The sequence below is a fragment of the Colias croceus genome, chromosome 24 (genome assembly GCF_905220415.1).
Source record: "Colias croceus chromosome 24, ilColCroc2.1".
Taxonomy (NCBI): domain Eukaryota; kingdom Metazoa; phylum Arthropoda; class Insecta; order Lepidoptera; family Pieridae; genus Colias; species Colias croceus.
Window position 1 is genome coordinate 7,211,137 of NC_059560.1, and position 25,524 is coordinate 7,236,660.

Sequence of the window (25,524 nt, forward strand, 5' to 3'; positions counted from 1 at the left end):
TAATATTTTTAAATATGAATTCTTACGTATTTTGCTGCAACAAGATTCCGGGTCACTGTATACTGCACTTGGATTCATGTTATTATCTAAATCATCAAGCACACATGTTTGTATAAAATCACACATTGTTATTTTGTGCGCAATTGAGCAGGAGATTTAACTTAGTTTTAAATATAAAAAGAGTAAGTATAGCTTTCTTAAGCTTTGTATGCATGAAATATAAAGAACGGACAAGGGTTATTTGTTTAACATTATAAAGATTAAAATACGAACCAAAGAACAATAAGTTTTTGAGGTACCCTCTCATTAGCTGTAGAATATTAAAATTAATCAGAAAGAATACGGTAGGCCATCTAGTATCGTATGATGTTGTGTGGTACAAGTGATTAACGATAATATTTAATATAAATTTTTTACTTAATAATTTTGTTAACAATTTTGTAAAAAGTATGTGAAAATTGGGATATATAATGTGCATATTTATAACTTTTGTTTGATTACTTATTATGTATAATAATATATTATAAAAATATAATTTGTATATATGCGTGAGAAAAATAAGAAAATACTTAGATATAAAATATGATAATATTGGTAACTTAATTACTTTATGTGAAGAGATTTCCAATATTGATATTGTCTTGTTTAGGTGAACAAAGTTTTGTTTAATGTGTGTGTTTTGTAAGATTTGTTTACATAAAATTAAAAATAAGCTAATTATGAGACCCTTAATACGAACTAAAGAACAAAACGGGAGCCACTGCACAAAATTTCTTATACACATAGAAAATAGTCACTTTTGTTTCAGATTTTTCAGGGTACACTCGTTATCAACACGTATGGCTGGCGAACCTTCTTCCTTTTTGATGTAGATAATACCTCGAACTGTCCAATAAAATGAATAATTATTTTTCTTAGCAAATTCACGGGTGAGAAAGAAGAGTTTCTTGGCTCTGGTTGATAATGATTCTGATATAAAGATTTGCTTCTGTGGGCCGGTAATATTTATGTGGGTGGTATTTAGTTTTGAGCTTCTACTCTCTTTGTTAAATCTCTTATAGTTATGTAATATCTCCTCCTTGGTGAGAATGGATACAAGACTAAGCAATATGGGTCTCTCAGATGCGGAACTTTTTCCAGTTCGGTGCACATTATTTATCTGTGATTTTACTAACGGACATTTAAGGGTTTCCGCAATGGCCAAAACCGAGTTCACCAAGTCCTGTTTTGTTTCTTTTTCTTTGACAGGAATGTTCCGAATTTCTAGGCTGGTTAATTTAAGCGAGGATTCCATGTTCTCAATTGTTTGGCACATATCATTTATTTGTTTTTGTTTTGATTTTAATTCTTCCTCAACCGTTGTTAGTTTAATTAGAACGTCGTCGTACTTGTCAGACATATATTGAATCGATTTTTTTATATCACTGCATTCGTCTTTTAATAAATTAACTGTGGTAAATATTGACGTAATCTTGTCTTCTTGCTCTGATTTCCAAGAAGAAAGCATATTCATAATATCTTCTTTTAGGTTTTTTATTTCATCATATTGGTCTATGCGTTTTCTTTTCGGTTTCCGCAGTGGAATGTTTCTGTCAGTATCCGAGTCTAGTACGCTCATATTTGAACCAGAGTCAAGTTGGCTTTTGCTCTTGGACCACAACGACGTGAGCGTTGGTGTCGTAGTAGTAGACGGCGGAGGAGAGCGCTGTAGTGGCATCTCGTTCATGCGAAGTTTGCGCGTACCTAATTAAATGAAACAAAAAACACGTCTGCACGACAGCACGACCGCGGCGAGAAGGAATTGAATAAATAAATTTTTCAGTTTGATTAATTTCAGCTTTATGTAGCTTAAAAAAATAGCACATTACTAAGTACCAACATTCCATGAATGTTGGTACTTAGTAATGTGCTATTTTTTTAGTGGAAGAAAATACTTGATATTGAATTGGAATAGAATACCTAAGTGTGTAGCGACCTAGAGGCAACTCAGTAACTACTGAGTACTGATGGTTTAACCGGTGTATTATGAAAAAACATCTGTTCAAATGTATTTATTATGCTAAAAAAGACACTGAATATCATAGTTATGATTTTTTTCTATAGATATAAACATATCATATATTTCAACTTCTATACCTAGTCAATCTTTTCTACAATCTAAATGTGACGAAACTGAGGAAAAAGCGACTCTTGTTTAAGTTTTCTATTCATCTATTCGTGCAAAGGGCTTCTCATGAAATACTTCTAACTTCCATACAAACGGTCAAATTATGTAGCAATAATTGTTCTTTATAATAATTTTGCATCTTATACAGAAGAGAATCAACAAGGAACTCTTGTGGTTTTAGCTCTTTTATTTACCTAAGTCACAGTAAAAGTATTCAAGGAAACGATAAAAAACAACTTCGGTATCTACGGTCTACCTAGGTACCTACATATTATTCAAGATTATTGATTTTGCATGATTTATTTATCCTTCATTACCTAAGTAAGTTGGTAAGTACCTGCTTTCCATAGGTAAATATTTGTATATTTTTTTTTCAATGTAAAACTTCGTCTACGTTCATATTCTATGAAATATGAATTTCGTCAAAATCGGAGACACAAGTTAGACAAAGAATTATTTACACAAGACTAAATTAATTATTCATAACAGTTTCATAGATATAAGATAGTTTTATATACATTTTGCTATTACTTCTTACTGTGAAATGAAAGTCACGTGAATGTAGAGACGAGGGGACGAATAAATCGACTCGGTCTATTAGGACACTGAAGGCTAGTCACTTAATGTTGGTAAAGAAAATCGATCAGTGAAACAAATGTATAATGTATTTACTCCGGACACGAAAAATGAGTTTTTATATTTTTCCAATGCTAATAATGAATTGTAAGACAACAAGCTCTTCTTATTCTTAGTATTGCCACAGAATACATAATAGTAGCTAAACGGTATTGCTTAAATTTTCCTTTGTGGGTATCCATTTTTACTAATCTTAGGCTATACTTATATCGAAACCTGAGATCGAAATTTTCAGTAAGCAGAATGTATATTATACTAGAAGTTGTATGCTCTTGATTTTTTTATTACAATTATCTCCATACAGAACGCTCGATCTGTACAGAGTAGGTACAGACTACGCAATTACGCATACTAAAAAAACCGATCATTTTTTGTCCTGCAATTTCTGTTCACAGTGAAGAAGTCTAAGGTTCCAGTCACCTAGTCTATAAACTTAATACAGTAGTTACATTTTTTGCTATCTTCGTGTGAGGTATGGACCACCAGAGGGCAATCGCGACGGGTTGTTCTGCCCAATGAACCGCGTAGCCCTGAGGCACGCCGGGCGCTAATATAGTATAAATTCACACGGCCTTACTTTCTACAAACTTCTTGGAACAATCACATGAGAATATCACCCTTATTTATGAGTATTAAGGTTCGAAATAAGGTCAGGGCCGGGTGTGCAAAATGACATGGAAAAATTTTTTTGAAAATATATTTTCGCACGCAAATAAAGTTTTTTGTCAACTGCGTCCGTTGTTTGTTGGCTTCTTGATGGAATGAGAAAAAACATTTATGTTGTATATTTCTATACATACACATTAAGCATATAAGTGAAATTAGTTTAAAAACTAAAAGCACAGTTAAAAAGATGGGAAGGGCTATAAAAGGTGAATAATTCTTAAATTATATAAGCCATTTCGAATTATGTAACACAAAATAAAATTAATTTATAACTTAACTTACTCTCATACTAGAAGACTACGTAGACAGGTAGGTACGTAATCTCATAAATAACAATATAAATTACAAATGTTTGCCAACACAAGCATATCTGCAATTCCCTAAAAAAATGTAAACTAAACATATAAATCTTAGATATAATATATCCTCCTCTATGAAATATATGGGAACTCGGACCATATGGTAGATTTTGACAGGTAGATCACGGCTCACAGCTCCACCCTGGGTGGCCCTATCGAGCTAAAAGAGAAATCGATATTTTTGTTGATCATCAATTGATACAATATGAAAATACGACATTTTAAGTGTATAGTTTAAAGTCAAAAAAATGTACTTTAAGAATATTATGACTAGTATTAGCGATTTTTCTGAAAAGAAAAGTGGTTGTATACTTCAGCAGTTTTCCAAAATGAAAATCGGTGAATATTATGTAATCAATAGTGAAAAACCTTGAATAGCTTCACCGATATAATATATTTTTAATACAAAGAAATTACTTAAAATATGACTCAATCGCTACTGCAGTAAAAAAGCTTAAAAAAGGAAAACTAGATATTAAAATAATAAGCAGGTAACTAAGTATATAACTTTAAACTTATCTCTTATGTTGTATCGACTATCGTCAAAGTACAGTATACCTAGAAAAGATAAAAATATTTCATGCACATATCTTTTCTTGTAAAATGAATTTACATTTTCTGCAGTATAAATTGCGTCATTTATTACCTTTAATGAAAAAAGTACATACGAATGAGAAGAATCTCTGTTTCCTGAAAGTGAACTTACCTATTATCAATACGTATGCTAATACATAATTCATCATCATAACAATACAATATACATACTTACATCTAATACGGAAAACTTAATATAGCTTAAAGTAAGTCACCTCTGCAACACTCACAAACTGTTTAAGAAGGTACGAAACTCTATTTCTCATTTAGCTCTACCACTCTGGTAGAGCAACATAATACCATAAAATTTACAAAACCTGATTTAAAAATTGTAAACTTACTTTCAAGCAGCTTTGTGTATTGTATTTCTACTCATAGTACTCGAATTTAATGTCATGTCGAAGTACAGTGTGCAAAACAGAATAATCATACATACTTGAGCGGGCAATGTCTATTATTAGACGCATGTTCTAGACAACTGAAACAATACATGACACCCCGTTTATGAATTAATAACTTCATTAGTTATCTAAATAAATATCAGATCACCATAAATGGTTCCCACCGCAAAAACAAAAGCTTCCGCGCTGACCGCCATGTTAACCCGATACGCGGTGACAGCTACTTTCCCGCGCACAATATGTCATGTTTTTTTTTCAGACGAGGGGTTGAATACAAACATCCAATTACTGTAGGGGCGGGTATACTTAGCACACTTCAGAGATAGTCATTTAGTCACCAACACTAGCCAGTAAGGGTTCGTCTCTTGACAAATACAAATTGATTTTTTAATGCCGATACTAAAGTTGCCATGGCGCATGCTTTTAGCGGTACGGTTAATTTAATTAGTGCTAGTGAATGTTTAGTGTTACAGTGATTTTGTGATGTGTTTTAAATATTGTGTCGCTTTTGGATTACTATGGATTAGTTTTCTGAGGTCTGTATTAATTTTGAAAGGAGGTTCTTTACAAAAAAGTTCTCAATTGGCATTCACAAGGTCTCTCTGAAACGTTAAAGAGGTCGCGGTTTTCGCATTGAAGGCAATACAATAGGAAACATTTGTATAGGTATTTGAACATTACTTCGGTGAAAGGTTTTTTTTTGTAAGTTGTGTTGGATATAATGTTGAATTGATTTATATTCTAAATGATTTTAACATTGAACGAATACTTTAAATATTTAACCAATTTGAAAAATGATTCGTAATATAGAGTCCATAGATTCTATACCGACTATACAAAAAGGTATGAAACCTAACTTACCTACGTAATAATTTAACCTAAGTAATAACTACAAGTGAGTGTGGAATTAATTGTCATTATCAATTATCGTATAAGTATTTTCATCGGTGCAATACCTAAGATAATTAACCTGACCTACCATAATTTTATTAACGTATTGCGTGCTCTTGTTCTGTGAAATAAGATTATTTATCTCATCATCTAATATCAAAGACAGCTTACCTTTATTTTTTTCCGTAATTTAAATATTTTTTTTTATTTAACATCAACCGCAACGTTCTGTAAAATGTAAAACCTACCTAAACATTTTTTCTCGATTTTTTGGGCCAATTTTCTGAAAAAAAAAGTTGATTTGACTAACTAGGTTAAAAAAAACATCTATATTATATTATTTTACACGATGATTTTGTAAAATATTATTTTTTACAAACTCAATTATATTAGATTTATAATCTAGAACTAGAACGAATTCTTTGTACGATTTATTATGGTTGGTGGTAGTCTTGTTAAAAAAAATCCAAATGTGACCAGCTGTTTGGGAGTAACAATATGACAGATAGACGAAGAAAATTTTCTTAGTACCTACCTACATCAAGATTATGCTTCTGAAGATACAAAAAATACGGCATTTATGACAACATCTCTATATCTCAAATTAAATTACTTAATAAATAACCGTGAAGGTTTTTCATGAAAATTCAAGAAAAAGGACAAGCGTCTTCGACAAGGAAATCTTCAAAAAAAGGGCATATAAACATCTTAAAGGCCGGCAACACGTTCGCGGTGCCCCTGACAACGCGAATGCCAATGGGCGGCGGGCTTCACTTTCCATTAGGTGACCCGCCTGCTCGCTTGCCCGCTTAAATATAAAAAAAAAAAGGAAATTAAGTAGGTACCTACCTAACTACTTAGTAGCAAGAGAGGTTACATTTGCGGTTCGCTAGGATGGATAGTAATAGTATCAACGAAATCTATGAACCCATTGCTAAAATATAAAAAAAAATCCTCAAAGTTATCTCTACAATTAATAAAACCTAAAATTTTATCTCTTAATTCTACTAAGTACTTACATTGATTCTATCGAGGAGATATATACTTATGTAGGTAATAGGTATGTATACCTATCTTATTTTTTTTTCGTTTGTCATAAATTAGATTTTTCACAATCCATGCCCGGTGAACCGATATTCGTAATTCGGTCCTTATTTGAAAAGGAGTTATCCGTGTGATAACATATTTTAAGCGCGATTTTTTTATTTTATTTTGATTTTTTTTTAATTGGGAATAGGGAAGCGCTTGACCACAATCTCGCCTGATGTTAAGCTGAGATGTGGTCTAAGATGGAACGCGCTTCCCTAGAAGGTACCTGTTCACTCTTCGCTTGAAGACCCCCATATTGTACTCGTCGGGGAACCACAGACTCAGGAAGCATGTTCCAGTCCCTCGCGGTTCGAATAAAGAATGTGGAATCGAACCGCTTATTAAAACTTATGAGTATAAAATTAGCTATTAGCTCATTTTAAAATTTTTTCTTCTGTTCAAATAAATTTCGGTCGCAAAATAGAATTTCGATTGCTCTAAAACAAAGCAGCATCGATTTTTACTATATATACCTACAGATAAATAAAAATATGTCCCATCTAACGCATTGGATTAGCCATGAACTCTTATAATCTGTGATAATCATATGCTGTAATTTTATGCTGAATTCATATTATTCTCATTATAATTTGCGAATATTTATCGACGATTTTAATACTGAATTTATTTATTAGCGTGCATAAATAATAGGTAGGTAGAGTCTTTAATTATTGTCTAGCTATCTGACCGACTTCATTCGCATCGACTATACTTTGGGCTGATTTAATAATTGTTTATATTGTTCTGATAACGTATTTAATATTTTAAAGACATACATATGTAAACATACATGTACATAGAAATATCCAGAGACCAGAAGCGGTTATAAATAGGCCGTTACTCAATATTATTTGATATTGAAAATCTGACTTGTCATAATTAATATTAATTGTCCTTCTTTACCGAGAGTATGGTTAAATACTAACAAATCCCTGAAATCCTGAAATAAATATAAAAATGAATCCCAAAATGTGTTGGTAAGCGCATAACTTGAGAACGGCTTAACCGATTTCGTTAATTCTTTTTTTATAATATTCCTTGAAGTTCGAGGATAGTTCTTATGTAGAGAAAACGTGAATATGTACCACGGGCGAAGCCGGGGCTGACCGCTAGTAAATTATATAGCGAAAGTATGTACTCTGTATGTAGATATGTCTGTTACTCAATCACGCCTAAACTAAAGAACCAATTTTCATGAAATTTTGTATGGAGATATTTTGATACCCGAGAAAGGACATAGGCTACTTTTTATCCCGGGAAAATGACGTAATCCCGGAAATCCCACGGGAACGGTAACTATGCGGGTTTTTCTTTGACTGCGCGGGCGAAGCCGCGGGCGGAATCCTAGTCCTGAAATAAATCTTAAATTATTAATTAAATATAATATTTACCATGATTTATCGCCATCTAACAGGAAAACTGGCGGAAATTTTGTACAAATTGAACCAATCGTACGTAGAGTACCTTCCTAACTACCTACTCAAATTAATATCTAAACCTATATGCCTTGTGTGTATAATGTATAATGTCAATCCTGTGTGTCAATCAGTCATACATACTAATATTATAAATGCGAAAGTAACTCTGTCTGTCTGTCTGTTACTCAATCACACCTAAACTACTGAACCAATTTGCATGAAATTTGGTATGAAGATATTTTGATACCCGAGAAAGGACATAGGCTACCTTTTATTGCGAAATATGTACCACGGGCGAAGCCGGGGCGGACCACTAGTTATGTATATAATTTTCCATTTTATATATTTAGATATAATGTTCGGTTAAATATAAAAGTATTATTCTTTAAGCCTATCTAGAGAAGATCAGTTCAACATTGTTTTGCATGATGCAGTCACGTTATTTTTATTTACTTTTATTAAATTACTAATAAATTAACTTAATATATTATCTATTACAATGTGTATAGAAATATAGAATGGACATACAATTTATGTAAATTATGTTAAAACTGCATGGACAAAGCGATTTAAGAGTAATAACGATGAAGATTCTTCTCAAGAAGCGACAATCGTCTAGTCGGGTGTTAGTTTACAAATGGTTTACCTACAACATGATTTTTTGATATGAAAATTCTTTAGGTGCGTTGAGAGTAAAATTTCAAAGCCGCGTCATGGCAATACCGTCACATCATTTAGTAAGGCGACGATTTTGGTATCTTTGATATCTTTAGGCTGGTTGCAGAGCTTGACCGACCGTCAGTGCGTACGTCAGTCGCGCTTGTCATATGTATGGAAATTCATAAAACCTTTCATAGCTAGACCGACCATACGCACGCGTATTGTCATGCGCATTAGTGTCATAGTCATACAAATGTTGATGCGTATCGTCAGGACCGACGGTACGCACTGACGGTCGGTCAAGCTCTGCAACCAGCCTTAGGCTCTAAAGATTGTCTGTGCCAAATTTCATCTAAATCGGTCCCGTAGTTTATTCGTGAAAACCATTTAAATAAATACATACATAATTACAAACCTTTCCTCTTTATAATATTAGTATAGACTAGTATAGATAATGTAGGTACCTATAGGTAATATTGTTACCTTACGGTGCATTTACATCAAACGAACATAGAGCTACAGCTCTAAGGCTACAGCTAGAATAGCATTCTTTTATGATCTTTTAGTATAAACGAAAACTCGTATTCAGTGTTGTTCAGTATTAGAACATTTGATAGAATATTTTCCAACGCACTAAGAAGTAAGAAAAACGAAAGAATGCTCTACGCTACCCCACTAAGTCAAATTCTTTTAGTTTACACTAAAACACTTAGTGGGGTTTGAGTCTCAATGCTTACGTCTTTTAATCCAACGAATCATGCACATAATAATTTGAGAAACCTTACAGATGAAACCGTTAATGCAACAAGTAATACCTCAACGGTGGGATACCATATTAATTATAACGAATTTTACATAACAGTAGGAAAAAAAAATTATTGCGTAGGTCGTGGTTTATCTGTGCATCGATCGATTTATATCGTAGTGTCAAGGAGAGTTTTATGAGGTAAAAGTTTATGTTTCTAAATTGTGCATTGTACCATCATTGTATAAGTTACGACGCTGACATCATCTTTTTGTACAAAAATCCCTAAATAAATAAGAAAAAAAAAGTATTACAGTGGCTCTATATTTTACTTTTATTATTAAAACTAGCTGTGCCCGCGACTTCGTCCGCGTGGAATAGTGACTGCATAGTAGTTACTAATTAACTTAATTATTGAGTAAACACGTACTACCATAAATAATTAAAAGAACTGATAGTAAAATTTACTACCGAACTGAGCTAAAAAATAAAAAAAATAAATGCCTAATAAATTTTCTATGTATTTCTTTTAAATTATGTCATATTATTTTTAAGCACCAGGGGGGAGGCGAGCAAATTTCTTCCTTCCTTGTATGGATGTTATTAACAATGTATCGTGCAGCAACTGATCAGTTTAATCGATACTCAGTTTTTATCAAATCCAGCACCAAATCCAAATCAGATCTTTCCTGTCTCACGCCTGTAGTAACTAAACCGTTTAGACCGTGCAATAAAAATTAAATAAAAAAAAACCCAACGCAACGAAGAAAAGTGCATAGAAAAAGGAATAAATAATTTCACAAACTTCCCGATGATCTTTAAAAATAAATACCATTTTAAATATTTATAAAAAAAAAACAAAGTCGTCGGGGCTGCCATGCCAACATTATCATAATATAATATCATAATATATACCACTATAAATATATATATTTTTTTTATAATGGTACTTAATTTTTAAAATCGTCGGGAAGTTTGAAAAATGATTTATTCCTTTATCTTCGTTGCTTTGGGATTTTTTTTTTAATTTTTAAATTTTTAAACTTCGGTTTCTTATTTTCATGTAATATTTTCAAGTGAGCGAGACCGAACTATCAAATGTACCTCCATATTACATTCCTACATCATATTGATTTGGGCCGTGACCGTGCCCAAATTGTAATGGACCACAGTGGCAAAAGAAGTGGTATATTTAGGAAAAAAAAATTCCAAGGGCCAGGCCTATGTGGCTTTGAGTAGAGTTCAAAATTTCCAGGGTGTGGCTATCCTCTCGCTCCCATATCTCCTCTTCTTTCACAGACTTTCAACCCTTTCCTTTCCATCCCTAGTAAATGGCAGAACCGATTTTGATGTAAACCATATCTAATTGTACCTATATGTACATTGTACACGTCATATCCTGTCGTTTGATGCTCCATTTGGTTTATTTATACCCACTGTCGCCCCTAAAGTGCCCTAAATGTAATAAATGGATGAACCGATTTCGATAAAATATGACTAATTGTAATTCACACTTTGCCCTTTCATATTTAACTATAACAAACAAACTGTACTTCACCCGTTATGCACTTTCATTTGATATGTCACTTGGGTATATTTGACAACATTCGTTTTTTTCATTCCCACTTTTACCAATATATAGGTATAATAAATGGATGAACCGATTTTGATTCAATAGGTATGTCTAATTATACTTTACACGTCATGCCCTTTCATTTGATATGTCACTTGAGTATATTTGACAAAATTCATTTTTTTATTACCACTTTTATACCTATATCAAAAAATAAATGGATGAACCGATTTTGATAAAATTTTACTTATTGTTACTGATAGGTCGTTCACTTTCATTTCACTTTTACCCCTATATACCTAGATATAATAAATGGATGAACCCATTTCGATACACTTTATCTAAGAACCAGCGTCGGAAAATATGCTGCCTAACAAAAAAACCGCATCAAATTCGGATTACCTGTTAGCGAGCTACGGTAGCACAAACATATATTATACACACAGTTGTCAAACACTCATCTTTTTGCGTCGGGAGTTAAAAATATAATACGACATAATTTAAAGGACATTTTATGTATAAAATTTACCTAGAAAAAAACATAATTCTAATTTGACCCCTTCCCCCCTACTACTTCAGCTTACCCCACCCTTGGGGACTTTCGATATGATCACCTGGACATTTATAGGAATAACTGTAACAGTTAACTTATATCGTACAATGTACAATAAATAGAATGCCTTAGCAAATGTTCGCCGTGAATACTTAAATGGTCATAACTTTTTTGTTTACGAACCGATTGACATGAAATAAACACTAAATGTTAAATGAAGATTACTCCAATATATTAGTGAAAACCGCATCTAAATCGGATAAGCCGTTTCTGAGATTAGCGTGCACGAACATACAGACAAACAGACAAACAGACAAACAGACAAACAGACAAAAAATTTTATAACTACAGTTTTGGGTTTGGGATCGATTTAGTAATAACACCTGCTAATTTTTTTTCCATATTTTCATTGTACAGACACCGCTTTTTTAGAATTTTATTATATGTATTGATGATGTATTGATGATGATGATGATGATATAGGAATAACTGTAACAGATAACTTATATCGTACAGTGTACAATAAATAGAATGCCTTAGCAAATGTTCGCCGTGAATACTTAAATGGTCATAACTTTTTTGTTTACGAACCGATTGACATGAAATAAACACTAAATGTTAAATGAAGATTACTCCAATATATTAGTGAAAACCGCATCTAAATCGGATAAGCCGTTTCTGAGATTAGCGTGCACGAACATACAGACAAACAGACAAACAGACAAACAGACAAAAAATTTTATAACTACAGTTTTGGGTTTGGGATCGATTTAGTAATAACACCTGCTAATTTTTTTTTCCATATTTTCATTGTACAGACACCGCTTTTTTAGAATTTTATTATATGTATTGATGATTACCTTCAATATGATGGCCGAGACCCTATTTCTATTTGAACTTGGCCCTCATGCTCAAACCCCACTAAGTCAAATTCTTTTAGTGTAAACGATGGTAGCGTAGCGTAGTTCGTTGTTCTTACTTCTTAGTGCGTTGGAAAATATTCTATGAAATGTTCTAATACTGAACAACACTGAATACGAGTTTTCGTTTATACTAAAAGATCATAAAATAATGCTATTGCTCTAGCTGTAGCCTTATAGAGCTGTAGGCCTGTAGCTCTATGTTCATTTGATGTAAATGCACCGTAAGGTAACAATATTAAACATTACTAGCTGTCCCGGCAAACGTTGTTCTGCCACTCTTATCAGTTAGGGTTATGAAAAATAGATGTTAGCCGATTCTCAGACCTACCCGATAGAATGTTGAATAGTTTTTATAACTTTAAAATATCAATATACTAGTTTATCGCCCGCGGCTTCGCCCGCTTTGTCTCAAACCTAATAAATTACTTATATACCGAACTCAAACTCAAACATTTATTTATTCAATTAGACTTCTTCGAGAAGCACTTTTGAAACGTCAATACATATTTTTAACATTTACCACCGATTCGGAGACGAAGCAGTAGAAGCGGACACTAACAAACACCGAAACCTTCCTATTGAATCACTCTATGTATTAAAAAAAACCGCATCAAAATCCGTTCCGTAGTTTTAAAGATTTAAGCATACAAAGGGACATAGGGACAGAAAAAGCGACTTTGTTTTATACTATGTAGTGAAGTTTATTAATTTTTATATGGTTGACATCAAAATGATATTTAGCTAACATTAAAAGCGAAACTGTAAAAATTCGTTTTTTTTTGTTCATTAGTACAAATCACCGTTATTTATACCTAAATTTGTCTAGATTTATTGAATTTATTTAAATCGTCACTATACACTATCTACCTACTTACAGATTGGACGAAAACATCTTTGAGAACTCTACATTTTAGTATAATATATCTAATAATATTTTAATTCGACTAAGTACATATTTATAAATTTTTCAGTTCAAATTAATAATGTAAGTATCGCTACCATTTTAATCGCGTAGAACTCGTAAAAAATATTTAATTTATCTTTAGTCTGAGTCTTAGTAATCTAGACTTGTCTAGACTAATTTAATCTATGATTAAATAAGTTAGATACCTATTTTATTAATGGTCTGGCTATTATATTATCATACTACATAACATATTATGTCACTATGCCTAATTGAATTTTTTGCGTTTCTATAACTAGTTAAGCAAAATATTTTATCCAAACCATTTTTATAGCATAGTCTATAGAAATTAGTAGATAATTTAAGCCGTAGGTATACAGGGTGTCCCACTGTTGGTATACTAAGCTCAAAGGAGGTTATAGGTTATAGTCTAAAATTGCAGACGCATTTTTTTTCAAATACCTAGATGAATTCTTAAAACTCTATGTGTACACCCATAACAAGCAACCCACCCAACTTTGCCACCAGCACGAGAGCTATCGTATACGGTATAAGATTATGTTTTCATAGGCAAAATGCTCACATTAGAGAAGCGGTAGGTATATTATATATTTTTGTTTTTATAAAAGTTACGACAAAACCATAGCTAATAGCTATACTACTTTCTCATTTCGTACCTCCTTTTATTGAATTGTTTTTCAAAACAGCATCAACAAAACCCTACATCTCAAACGTAATTCACATCTCGCCCACCCCCTCAGACATGGCAGCCCGTGACTACAAGCGCCGGAGAGACCCGCCCTCCGTCCGCGCATAGGCGGAGCCATGGACTGCTATGTGCCCAACAACCCGCAGTTCGGGGAGTGCTGCGAGCCCTCCCTGTGCTGCGATCCTCTGCAGCCGTGCACCTGCGACCAGCTGAGGGAGTTCCCTGATCAGTGCTGTCAGGTATTGAGAATTAATAACAAGTGTTGATTGTGTGTGATTATCTCTGTAAGTGATAATATCGTGAAAGTTAATAAGATGATACCTACATGTAGTTATGTAATCGTCGAGGAGAGCAAAAATTAAAATCGAACAGAAATCAGAATTAAAAATCATAGACTAACTACCAATAATATTTCTAATATTTAAGTATTAAAGTATCGATTTTGAAAATTAAGATGAAATCCTAATAATGAACACCCGAATCGTTAGAATTTTATAATTCTAACAATAACACCTTATTTAAAAGATGCGATAATTTACAGGTTTCAAATTTTTTATTATCTATATAATATAGGTAATAAAATCTTAGGAAAGCACAATTTCATATTCATCATGTGCTTTAAAAAGATGCCATATTGATTGTGAAAATATCACCATGATATTGATAAATGTTTGACTTTAAAAAAATGTTGTCCGAATTGATATTAGAAATATTACGTGGTTTTCCTCTCCATAAAATCCCGATTTTTGACTACTGAAATATTGTGGTTAACGTCACATCAAAAAAACCGCGGAACGAAGCAATTAAAATTAATAATTCATGAGTCGCTAATTTCATCCTCTTTTTTTGTACTTATGGTTATGAATAAAGAAATACATTTTCCATAAAATTAAGAATGATGATGGTTTTTATTCGTAGCGATTTCGTAGCACTTGCGTAGTCCCTGTGATTAGTGCGTTCGACCTACCAAACGAAACAAACTAAGTAGCTTTAAAATATTATTTTAGATGTAATATTAGTACAAGAAATATTTTTTTCTGGATTGGGAATTCCTCGGATTATTATAAGTGGTATTTAGGTAAATAAATTTCGCCTTGTCATCTATGATGTAATCTCTCCTTTCAAAACCGGAAAATGTTTAAAAGTAAAAACATAATAAACATAAGGTAAGACTTTGGTCATAATATTTATTTTTGGCTTAACAGAACATCTATATAGGTCCTTAAATAAATCTAAAACTTTCCAGATTTTAAAGAACATGAAACTGCTATGTTCATTTCTGAATTTCGTTCAAGATAGTTTAGCTGTTACGGTTACGTAACTAAGTAAGGTACTAATCCATGCTATTTGATATAGCGAAAATGCAAGAGTAATTTTCCAAAAAGTAAAAATTGTTAATTTTCTACAATACGATAAAATATACGATACGACTAACTTTAGTTTCCTTGTTCTTTAGCCGTCGGCCGATTCGTCGGTATCGTGAGTTCTCTTACACGTTTATTCCTATTCAATTAAAGTAATAAGTACCTACTTATCTGTTTTTTTTTTCGAGAAATATTAAGATAGATATAAAAATGTACTCCCTTAAAGATCTTCTATAACATCTATCTATGATTATTTATAACAGCAAAGTGGTAAGAGGCAGATAAGCCAGAATTATTGTCGCATTCATATAATACCTAAGTGATATACCCCATTAACCTTCTATCTCCCCCCTTACGTAGGACTGTCCTTGGTTCCAATTCTCCAATTCCTAGACTCTGTAGAATTTACAATGAATTTGCTCAAGATCTAGATATGTTCTCCCTTAGGTTAAATAAATTTAAATACTTTGTGCATCACTTAGTTTAAGATCTTTATATGTATTTTTTGTTCTTTGTTTTGTTTCCTGTGTAAAACCTTTTAAAATTTAAATGTATGCATGCGGTGTTTACCTACCTTAAATTGTACACTTAGTTTTAAGATTAATTTTATATATACTTACTTGTTTATTTTGTGTAACAATTACTGGTAAACCTAATAAATAAATAAATAAATAAATATTCCAGAATTAATTTTAAAAAGATAAATTTCATATACGACAATCACGTATTCTCTTATCTCTATTACTTACCTACTTAGTAAGACTTTATTTTTTACTATTAACAACATTTGTTAATATTAATTAATGATACATAACTCCTGCACTTCCTTGATATTTGACCTTAATTATAAAATACATATTTAAGCATACGGTATCACAGTTATTCTAAAGACCTGTAATCTTGGTAATTAAGTTGCAACAAATTTGAATCGATATTTTGCGGGGAAAATTTTCCAATCAGAGCTCCAGTATGGTCGATTAACTGTTGCTCAACGAATTGTTAATTTATTTACAAGTATAGATATACCAATGACCTCACAATTTATAAGTTAGTGGGAATAGCACTTCTAAATGTGGCTAATTAGCAACATTGTACTTCGGTATTTTTTTATTTTTTTCGCTCTCGATAGTTGATATATTATATCAATCATACCTTCTCACTTTGACATCTAACCGTGTATGCGTCAATGTAATCTACACCTTTTTATAATTTCATTGGGATTAACAGTATAAAATTACAGCAGGAGCAAGAAAACTGCTGTCCCGAAAATGGTGAAGAGCTAAACGCGCTCAGCGACTCCATAGCTCCCTGCGATGTCAACCTTGGCGATGTGAACGAGCCGGGCTGGCCCGCGGAGGACATGGGCTCCTTCTCCCTTCCCTCGTTGGAGTTGGACCCGCTGCCTTCGCTGTTCCCATTCTCGCCATGCCCGGGGTATAAGTGAGTGTTAAGTAGAAATATACTGAACCTTTTAATTGGCTTCGCCTGCGTAGTTCCTTTTCCCGTATCGTGATAAAACTATCGTATCTAATTTATTCTCTGTGTGTTTACCTACTGTAATAGTTTTTGCGTGAAGGAGTAACAAACATAATTTCCTAATCATAATAAGGGAGCAATAGAAATTTTATAAAAAAAGTTTCTATCTTAGTACTTACCTACTATGTAGGTACTTGTTTAATGTTATTTGTTAAAAATGTGTTATGTACTTATATTTTTAAATAGTGAAAGTTTAGGTATTACCTTTTCACACAAAGTAATATAGTTTATTATAGAATAAAGTAGGGATATTCGGTAGATATTTAATATTCTGAACTCTGAAGTATAACTCATTGTGTAAACTAAATATTTTATTCCGTTGCGGGGTGCTATAAATAGGTATATTGCTACAAAAATAAGTACTTATTTCTAATAGATTTTTTTCTATTCTGTCGAAGTTTAATCCGCGACGCGGACGGTATTATCACCTACGTTACGTACCTAGGCTATGTATAAGTACTTAGAATAGGTATTACTTATTAAAATATCTACTTAAATTGATAAAACATCTGGTAGAGCGAAATGTAGAGTCATTCTTAGAGTTTATATATTATGTACCTACTTTAGATTTATATATTTTGAACAACGTTAAAACAATAGGTTTTATAATTGTAGAAACCTAATGTAATCTCTCATTCCACATTCGTCATCTTCCGCGTTTAAAAACATTACCGTCCAAAACGGAAGGTACCTCACAACTCAACACAATATAATAATTGCCTATAGGTAACCTGTGCTATAACCATACCTAAAACGGAAGGTACTCATAGCTCAACACAATAATAATTATATAACCATACCATATCTATAATATCAAACCCCTAGCAGGAACAACACCGGTGAATGCCGGGAACGCGGCGGGGAGGCAGCCGACGTCCTCCTCTCGTTGAAGCACGCGGTCGTCCACGGCGACTGCTCGGAGGGCGTTCACCCACAGGTATTCATCTCCCTCACTCCTATCTACATATACAGGGGAGAAAGAGATGGCCGCGATTCGGAAATGAAATATTAGGGGCGGTATGATTAATCAAATTTAATCCAAACTTATGTACTTTTGCGGTTTCATTTGATTAGTTGGTAGGGTTGTATTGACTGGTTTTGTACGGATTTGATAGGTTTTTGTTGAATAGAAATTATTCGTACTTATATTTATTGAGTCCTCACTGCGAAGTTATTTGATATCTTTATAAAATGTAGGTCTTTAGAAGATTACTTTCTCCGTAAATAAATAATTTAATTATTTTAGCATTATCTATTTATAATTTTGTGTCAAAAGGAGAAGGATAAAGAAAGATGATTAATATCCAGTTTAGCAAACATAACATTTAAGTGAAATTAGAACGATTCTGCGCTATTACCTACGTCATAATTGTTTTCATTTTTCAATAAATTTTCCCAAAATTTATATTATTTACAATTATAATATACCTATATCTAAACATTTCACAGTACCTAACCATATACTTACACAACAACACACAGACATAATAACATACTCTAATTATGGATTTATCAGTAGGATGGCTAAAAGGGGGAACTGGGCGTGACACCACACCCACCCATGATAGAGAATATGCAAATTCCAGCTATAGTCGATACAGTTACATTAGTTCACCTATTAGAAATTACTTGAACTTTCTATAATTAGTGCATTCAATGAACGACATAAGACCAGAGATAATATAATAATAAAAAGACGTGTGGCACTCGGGAACTGCCGCGGTAAAGCTATTGCATAGCATGCCTTCAAGCCACACCTCCGAGCCCGTCGGAGTGGGGAGCGTGAGGTTTTTTCGTTACGGAATTTCTCCATTCGGTCCCCGTGCTCAAGGCCCGCGATAGAAGCTATGCAATAGCTTAATAATTGTGTAATTTGATCACAGAAGGCATGGATTAATATTACCTAATGAAAAAGAACCTACAATTTACGTGATAGTTTCATTACGCGTGTCACGTACTTACACATTTTAACAAGCTTTAAAACGTGACATTGCTCAAAGTTTTTATCATTATTGTTGGAAGAAGTCTTATAGAATTTGACTGGCCGGTTGGTAGTGACCCTGCAGCCTTCCAAGCCACTGGTCGTGGGTTCGATTCCCACCCGGGGCAAATATTTGTGTGATGAACATAGATGTTTGCTCCGTGTCTGGGGGTTAATTATCTATATACCTAAGTATTGTATGTTTATCAGCCATTTGGTTTCCATAACACAAGCGAAAGCTTAGTATGGGATCAGATCGTGCCGTGTGTGAAAATTATCCCGAAATATTTTATATTTATAAAATGTACCTATCAAAAAATCTGTGTTTAACATTAAGTAGTTGCATTTCGGTGCTATTAAAATATATTTTCGATTTTTTAAAGTTTAAATTCATCTTGTTTTTAATTAATAGGTACCTAATTCCTAAACATGTTCAACCCAAACCACGTTAAAAAGGTCTCAAAATTACTTGTCAATATTATATTAATTAAATGTTACGCGAAACATCAAACACAGAACAAATAAGTTGGCTTACGTTTTTGCACCATTCAAAAGAAAGAAACATTTCTTAACTTAATACAATACAAGAACAAGAAAAACACCACAACAACGTTTGAACTTTATTTTAACAAAAGCATTTAAAGCTACTACCTACCTACCTAGCCTGTTTATATATTTTCAACCAACTTAAAAAAAAGGAAGAGTTTCACAATTTGACTTTTTTTGGTTTTGACTTTCGGGTTAACCTATTTAATTTGAAGATTGTTTTGATTAAAAAGCCTTCCATTGTAGGTAATTTGAGAGAATATTATTATTCTCTCCTCAACTTCTTCTTCAAAAATACCATCATCCCCTATACATGTTATTACTTACTTTGATCTTATTTGTAATAGGTACCTAGGTCCTTTATTTAGTGTTCAACGAAGGATATTTCATTCTTTCATTCACCATTCTATTTGCCCAGTTCTAGCCATCTAAAGGCAGTTTAATTTTTTTTATATCTCTCCTTAATTCCTAACTACAGATGATGGTGAACAGCGGCAGCGGGTATCCGTACTACGAGCACTATGGAGGTGCCCCCATTTTCCCCACCATGAGCGTCAATGTCTCCATGAACATGACCATGCACGGCTGCCAACCAGATCAGTTGTGTTCACAGGTAGATCATGTATGATTGAATTTTGGTGTAGGTATATAGAGCTACATTTTGATAAACATGTTAAATTTCAATAGGTACCTATAGGTATCTGGTCGGTAGGTATTATGAATTATGAAGATGAGATAAGCTGATAAATTATCATAACATAAATACACAACATGTACCTACTTAGGAAAATACGAGCTAGCGCGCAAGAGCAACTTTTGTCCCCGCAACTATTTTGTCTTTCCCATCAACTCTATTGGGAGTTGCGTCGCTACGTGCGCGCACTTTCTTACTAGCCCAGTTGATGGGAGAGACAAAATAGTTGCGGAGACAAAAGTTGCTCTTGCGCACTAGCTCTAGAAGGTTAAATTATTTCTACTAAGTATCTACTCTAAAGTAGAATGTTTATAAACTCTACTATTGACGAAAATTCTTTTGGTAGCCTACAATGGCAGTAAATCGTAGGCTCTTAATCTACCTATATCTTTTTGAAATGTATATTTCCGATATTTATATATTGTTAGTTAATCACTCTATTATTTTTACACCAGGTACAATGGAACCAGAACACAGCCGCGCCCTCCGTGAATGTCGTGTACCCGCCAGCTCAAAACGTGATCCCCACATCCTACCCATCAGCCACCTACTCCTTCACCGCTGACTTCCGACCTCCCAACCAATCAGACCCGTTAATAACAGCCACATCTACCTTCAAACCTATACAAATACAAAATGCGCAGAAAAGTAATCCCAACTACGCAATATTCCAGCAGAAGCCAAGTTTTTCAGCACAGAAATCTTTAGGTACTGTTTTAAAGAGGTCCCCCGGGAAGATGTATTCGCAAGAAGGTCAGAAGGACATGCAGAACGGGTATCTATTAAACCACCAGGGGCAGATGCATCAGCAGGAGTATGGGTATACCTCGTGTTTGAATGGGTCGGGGAAAGTTCAGGTTTGTAAAAAATATCGATGTTCATTTACGTTTGCTATGTTTTCGAATACGCATATTTGAAGATGATATGCATATATACAGATATTACCTACGTACTTAGATAGTATTTTTTTTTCACATATAAAATTTTAGCCACCGTTACGATAATTATAGCTGTAGGTAGATTTAAGCTCGTAGAAACTGTGAATAAATACAGCTTAGTAATATCCACATCCAATCAGCTACAGCGAACAAATTAAACATATTTCCATCCACTCTTTCTCACAAATTTTCGATTTAACTGTAGCAAGATTACATAACATAGCATTCCATCTGGTTTCCATAACACAAGCGAAAACTTAGTATGGGATCAGATCGTGCCGTGTGTGAAAATTGTCCTGAACTATTTATTATTTACTAGCTGTCCACCAGTGGCATCGCCTGCGCAGTCAAAGAAAAACCCGCATAGTTCCCGTTCCCGTGGGATTTCCGGGATAAAACCTATCCTATGTCCTTTCTCGGGTTTCAAAATATCTCTATACCAAATTTCATGCAAATTGGTTCTGTAGTTAAGGTGTGATTGAGTAACAGACAGACAGACAGAGTTTATACTTTCGCATTTATAATATTAAGTATGGATTTATTTACCACAAATAAACCTCACACAGGTCGGTGCGCTCAGCGGTTCTGACGAAGACGAACAAAAGCCCAACCTCTGCAGGATCTGCGGTAAAACCTACGCCCGACCTAGCACCCTGAAGACACACCTCCGTACACATTCTGGTGAACGGCCGTATAGATGTGCTGATTGTAACAAGAGCTTCTCACAAGCTGCTAACCTTACAGCCCATGTACGGACGCATACTGGCCAGAAACCTTTTCGGTAAGTGGATACTAGGTAACTGGTAAAGGTAAAATCTATACTATAAAGCTGAAGAGTTTGTTTGTTTGTTTGTTTGAACGCGCTAATCTCGGGAACTACTGGTCCGATTTGAAAAATTATTTCGGTGTTAGATAGCCCATTTATTCAGGAAGGTTATAGGCTATAGTATAACATCATGCTACGGTCAACAGGAGTGGAGCTACGGGGGTGAAACCGCGCGGAGCAGCTAGTATGTAATAAATATTAGGATCGCATTATACATTTGTCACGTAGTTTATGTATGTTATGAGAATCATTATTTCAATGATTACAATATGTGAAAAGAGTAGAATAAATTCGATTCCTCTGGCGGGATCACGGGTGGCTGAGTGGACAGACGTGGCCCAGAATGAAAAAAGACGCGCGTTTGAATCCCGCCTCGTGATCGAATTTTTAAAAATGTTGTCAAAATTTTCGAATTTATTCATTTATTAATGCCCTTAATATTTTCTTCTAGGTGTCCTATTTGCGATCGAAGGTTTAGCCAAAGCTCCAGTGTCACTACTCACATGAGGACGCATTCCGGTGAACGACCTTATCAGTAAGTATTGTATTTTAATTTAATGCATAAACATAATACCTAATGCTATTTTTTGAAGTCAAACTTCTTTCGGGGTTGGAAATAAATTTAGTGTAACATTTTTTCGTTACGCGTGACATTTTTCCGTTACGCGCCATCTTTGATTCGACGTACTTCTTTTTGTAAAGCTGCATATAGTAAATTATTTTTTGAAAAATAAGGTCATAAAGAAGTTTCAATTCTTACGTGTGTACACTAGTACACGCACACATTTTTTAATATAATTTTGATATACATAATATACCTGCAGTGTATCGCAAGAGAGACTCGAATTTCAAAGTTTAAACTGCTGAAATAACGAAAAATAACAACTCTTTACCATAATATCTAAGTGTGTCTAAAATAAATATTTTTACAACTACATATATATTTTTATTGTTTCGTTCCATATGATTTTTTAATAAAAATGATTAATAATTATTTTATAAAATCCAGGTGCAGATCATGTAAGAAAGCGTTCTCAGATAGCTCGACGCTGACGAAGCATCTTCGAATCCACTCAGGGGAAAAACCTTACCAGTGCAAATTATGTTTACTCAGGTTTGCTTGTTTCACTATTCATTTACTTAAGTTTTAATTTTTGTATCTGAACTCAAAAGGATGAAGAGGATAAAAAAATTATTGTTTGAATGTTTTTTTGAAAAAAGCAATCTTTATTTCTTTCTTTTTCTATACTATATACCTATTATTTGTTTTTTTGAACGCGCTAATATCAGGAACTGGTCGGATTTGAAAAATTCTTTCGGTGTTAGATAGCCCATTTAACGAGGAATGTTATATGTCATCACGCTAAGACCAAAAGAAGCGGAGGACTGCGGGTAAAACCGCACACCGGCACAGTTAGTTCAATACATATAAAAATGTAAAATATTGCCGATTTCGATCCGATTCAGATTTTTAAACGTTTGCAAACGCAATGCGGGTACTTATTATTGAAAATCTTAAAAACAAGTGAATTTTTAAATGATATGCATTTTGCGTAAAGTCATACACAATCTCAATATCCTATTTCCACATATTTCATATCTTCACGAATGAAATTCTCAATTTGTCTTTTTTCAGATTCTCCCAATCCGGCAATTTAAACAGGCATATGCGAGTGCATGGCAACATGTCTGGCGGCATGCTCGGCTGACACATGCATTGCTGCACAATGCATGCATGCAGGCTAAATATTTAGGAATTCCTCTTAAAATTGTGCCAAATTCAGTGTAATATCGGCGATATGTGCAAAAGTATGGCTTTGAAGAAGCGAGTTCATTTCTAAATGACTTTTAAAGTGACGTGTCATAGACTATAAAAGCTATCATTGCTATCATTCATCGGTGTACGGTGGGTGTACGCCTTGTGTACGCTATTTTTGTGGAAAAAGACGTTTAGCTTAATAAAGATTTGATTTCATATAGGTAAACCAGAATCTGATGGCAATTAGGGAAATCAAAATTTTGAGTGTGCAACCCTAGGGAAAATGGACTGAACGATCTTGATACTGCTTATTTTTTATTTTGTCCTCAATATCATTAGTCACATTACTTAAGTGGACAATACTGTACTTAATAATGAGATATCCACTTAATACTACATAATATTAGGTACATGTATAATATAGGTACAATTATACATATTACTTTTATACAGTATACAGGTAATACTGGGTAATACATATTATTATTTACACATACCTATATTTGTATATTTATTACCAGTATGCCATGTGAAAATATCGATATAATGATAATGTAGATCAAAACTGCTTATATTTTTTTATAAAATAAAATAAAAATAAAATAAAACTATGTTTATTTTCGTAAGTATTAACAGAAACACATTATAAAATTGACTTGGACAGCTTTGACTTGAAGAATAGCCGTATTGGAAACTCCTGTAATAAGTTTTCATAAAATTATATTCTAATCAACAAACAATATTATAGTTACCTACATATAATATTTTTTTAATTTAAAGTATCAAAACGGGTAAATCCAATTTACCAATAAAATCTTCAAAATTGAAAATTGTGATGTGTTGGACCCTTCTTCATCGAATGTTTTCTTATCAACAATATAAACAACACATCTCGCTTGTGATCGCAGCGACATTTTCGAAGATTTTTTAGACAAAATCCTAAAAATTATTCATCAACTGCAAAAAAGACAACTAATTTGACAACCAATTTGATATTTGTCAAATAAGTTGCCACATGAAAATCTTTTATTTCTTAAATAAAAATATGCCATCAGATTCTGGTAGACCTATAATCGTCTTTTTCCAAAAAATTATAAAATTCTCATTGTTAAATTGTAGTTGTATTAATTATGCCAAAATGTAGATATTCGTATATTATATGTAACCATATTATATAGATCTCATTTCATTAGATTGTATTTTAAGCTTTATACTCAATTCCATGGACCAAATATTCTATAAATTGGTTTCTCAACTGTCAAAATGACGTTTCCCGCATATCTGTGTGTATTTTTCTTAGAGGTACTTTTACATCGTATAGATTCCAAACTAGAATAGAATCATTTGAAAACAAATATGCCATGGATAAAGGTGTATTTTCAGGGAATTATTGGAAAATGTAATATTAATATAACATTTGTATCTATGTTAAACATAAACATTTTATAATATTGTCTGCAATCCTTGGGATTTTGGCGCATTGTAACTGTTACTTCCGTGATTTGGATTAAGCACTCCTGAATATCTTTTGTTATAAGCATAAATTATTATGCATTACAATATTATTGTAATATTATTATGTTTCTGGTCAA

General features: G+C 33.2%; 2 protein-coding genes across 3 annotated transcripts; one reads left to right on the forward strand and one right to left on the reverse strand.

Moving 5' to 3' along the window:
• Positions 1 to 793: 793 nt before the first annotated feature.
• LOC123702656 lies at positions 794 to 1,717 on the reverse strand. Its single transcript, XM_045650418.1, has one exon. The coding sequence runs from the start codon at positions 1,715 to 1,717 to the stop codon at positions 794 to 796; it is 924 nt and encodes a 307-aa protein (XP_045506374.1).
• A 3,468-nt stretch (positions 1,718 to 5,185) lies between these two features.
• LOC123702783 (protein glass-like) lies at positions 5,186 to 24,124 on the forward strand. 2 transcript variants are annotated; one of them, XM_045650577.1, is made up of 10 exons: positions 5,186 to 5,359; positions 14,341 to 14,527; positions 16,893 to 17,092; positions 18,014 to 18,125; positions 20,194 to 20,328; positions 20,865 to 21,266; positions 21,914 to 22,128; positions 22,625 to 22,708; positions 23,183 to 23,287; positions 23,810 to 24,124. In XM_045650577.1, the coding sequence occupies exons 2-10, from the start codon at positions 14,405 to 14,407 to the stop codon at positions 23,880 to 23,882; spliced, it is 1,449 nt and encodes a 482-aa protein (XP_045506533.1). In that variant the 5' UTR covers positions 5,186 to 5,359; positions 14,341 to 14,404; the 3' UTR covers positions 23,883 to 24,124. The 2 variants fall into 2 exon arrangements, with proteins under 2 accessions (XP_045506533.1, XP_045506534.1); XM_045650578.1 differs by having other exon boundaries at positions 18,017 to 18,125.
• The last annotated feature ends 1,400 nt before the right edge of the window (positions 24,125 to 25,524 follow it).

Excerpts from the sequence above, each read along its gene's own strand:
- LOC123702656 (XM_045650418.1), bottom strand. The coding sequence starts at position 1,717 with ATGCCACTACAGCGCTCTCCTCCGCCGTCTACTACTACGACACCAACG.
- LOC123702783 (XM_045650577.1), top strand. The coding sequence starts at position 14,405 with ATGGACTGCTATGTGCCCAACAACCCGCAGTTCGGGGAGTGCTGCGAG. Across the intron at positions 17,093-18,013 it reads TCGCCATGCCCGGGGTATAA|CAGGAACAACACCGGTGAAT; the intron begins GTGAGTGTTAAG and ends TCAAACCCCTAG. Across the intron at positions 22,129-22,624 it reads ACTGGCCAGAAACCTTTTCG|GTGTCCTATTTGCGATCGAA; the intron begins GTAAGTGGATAC and ends ATTTTCTTCTAG.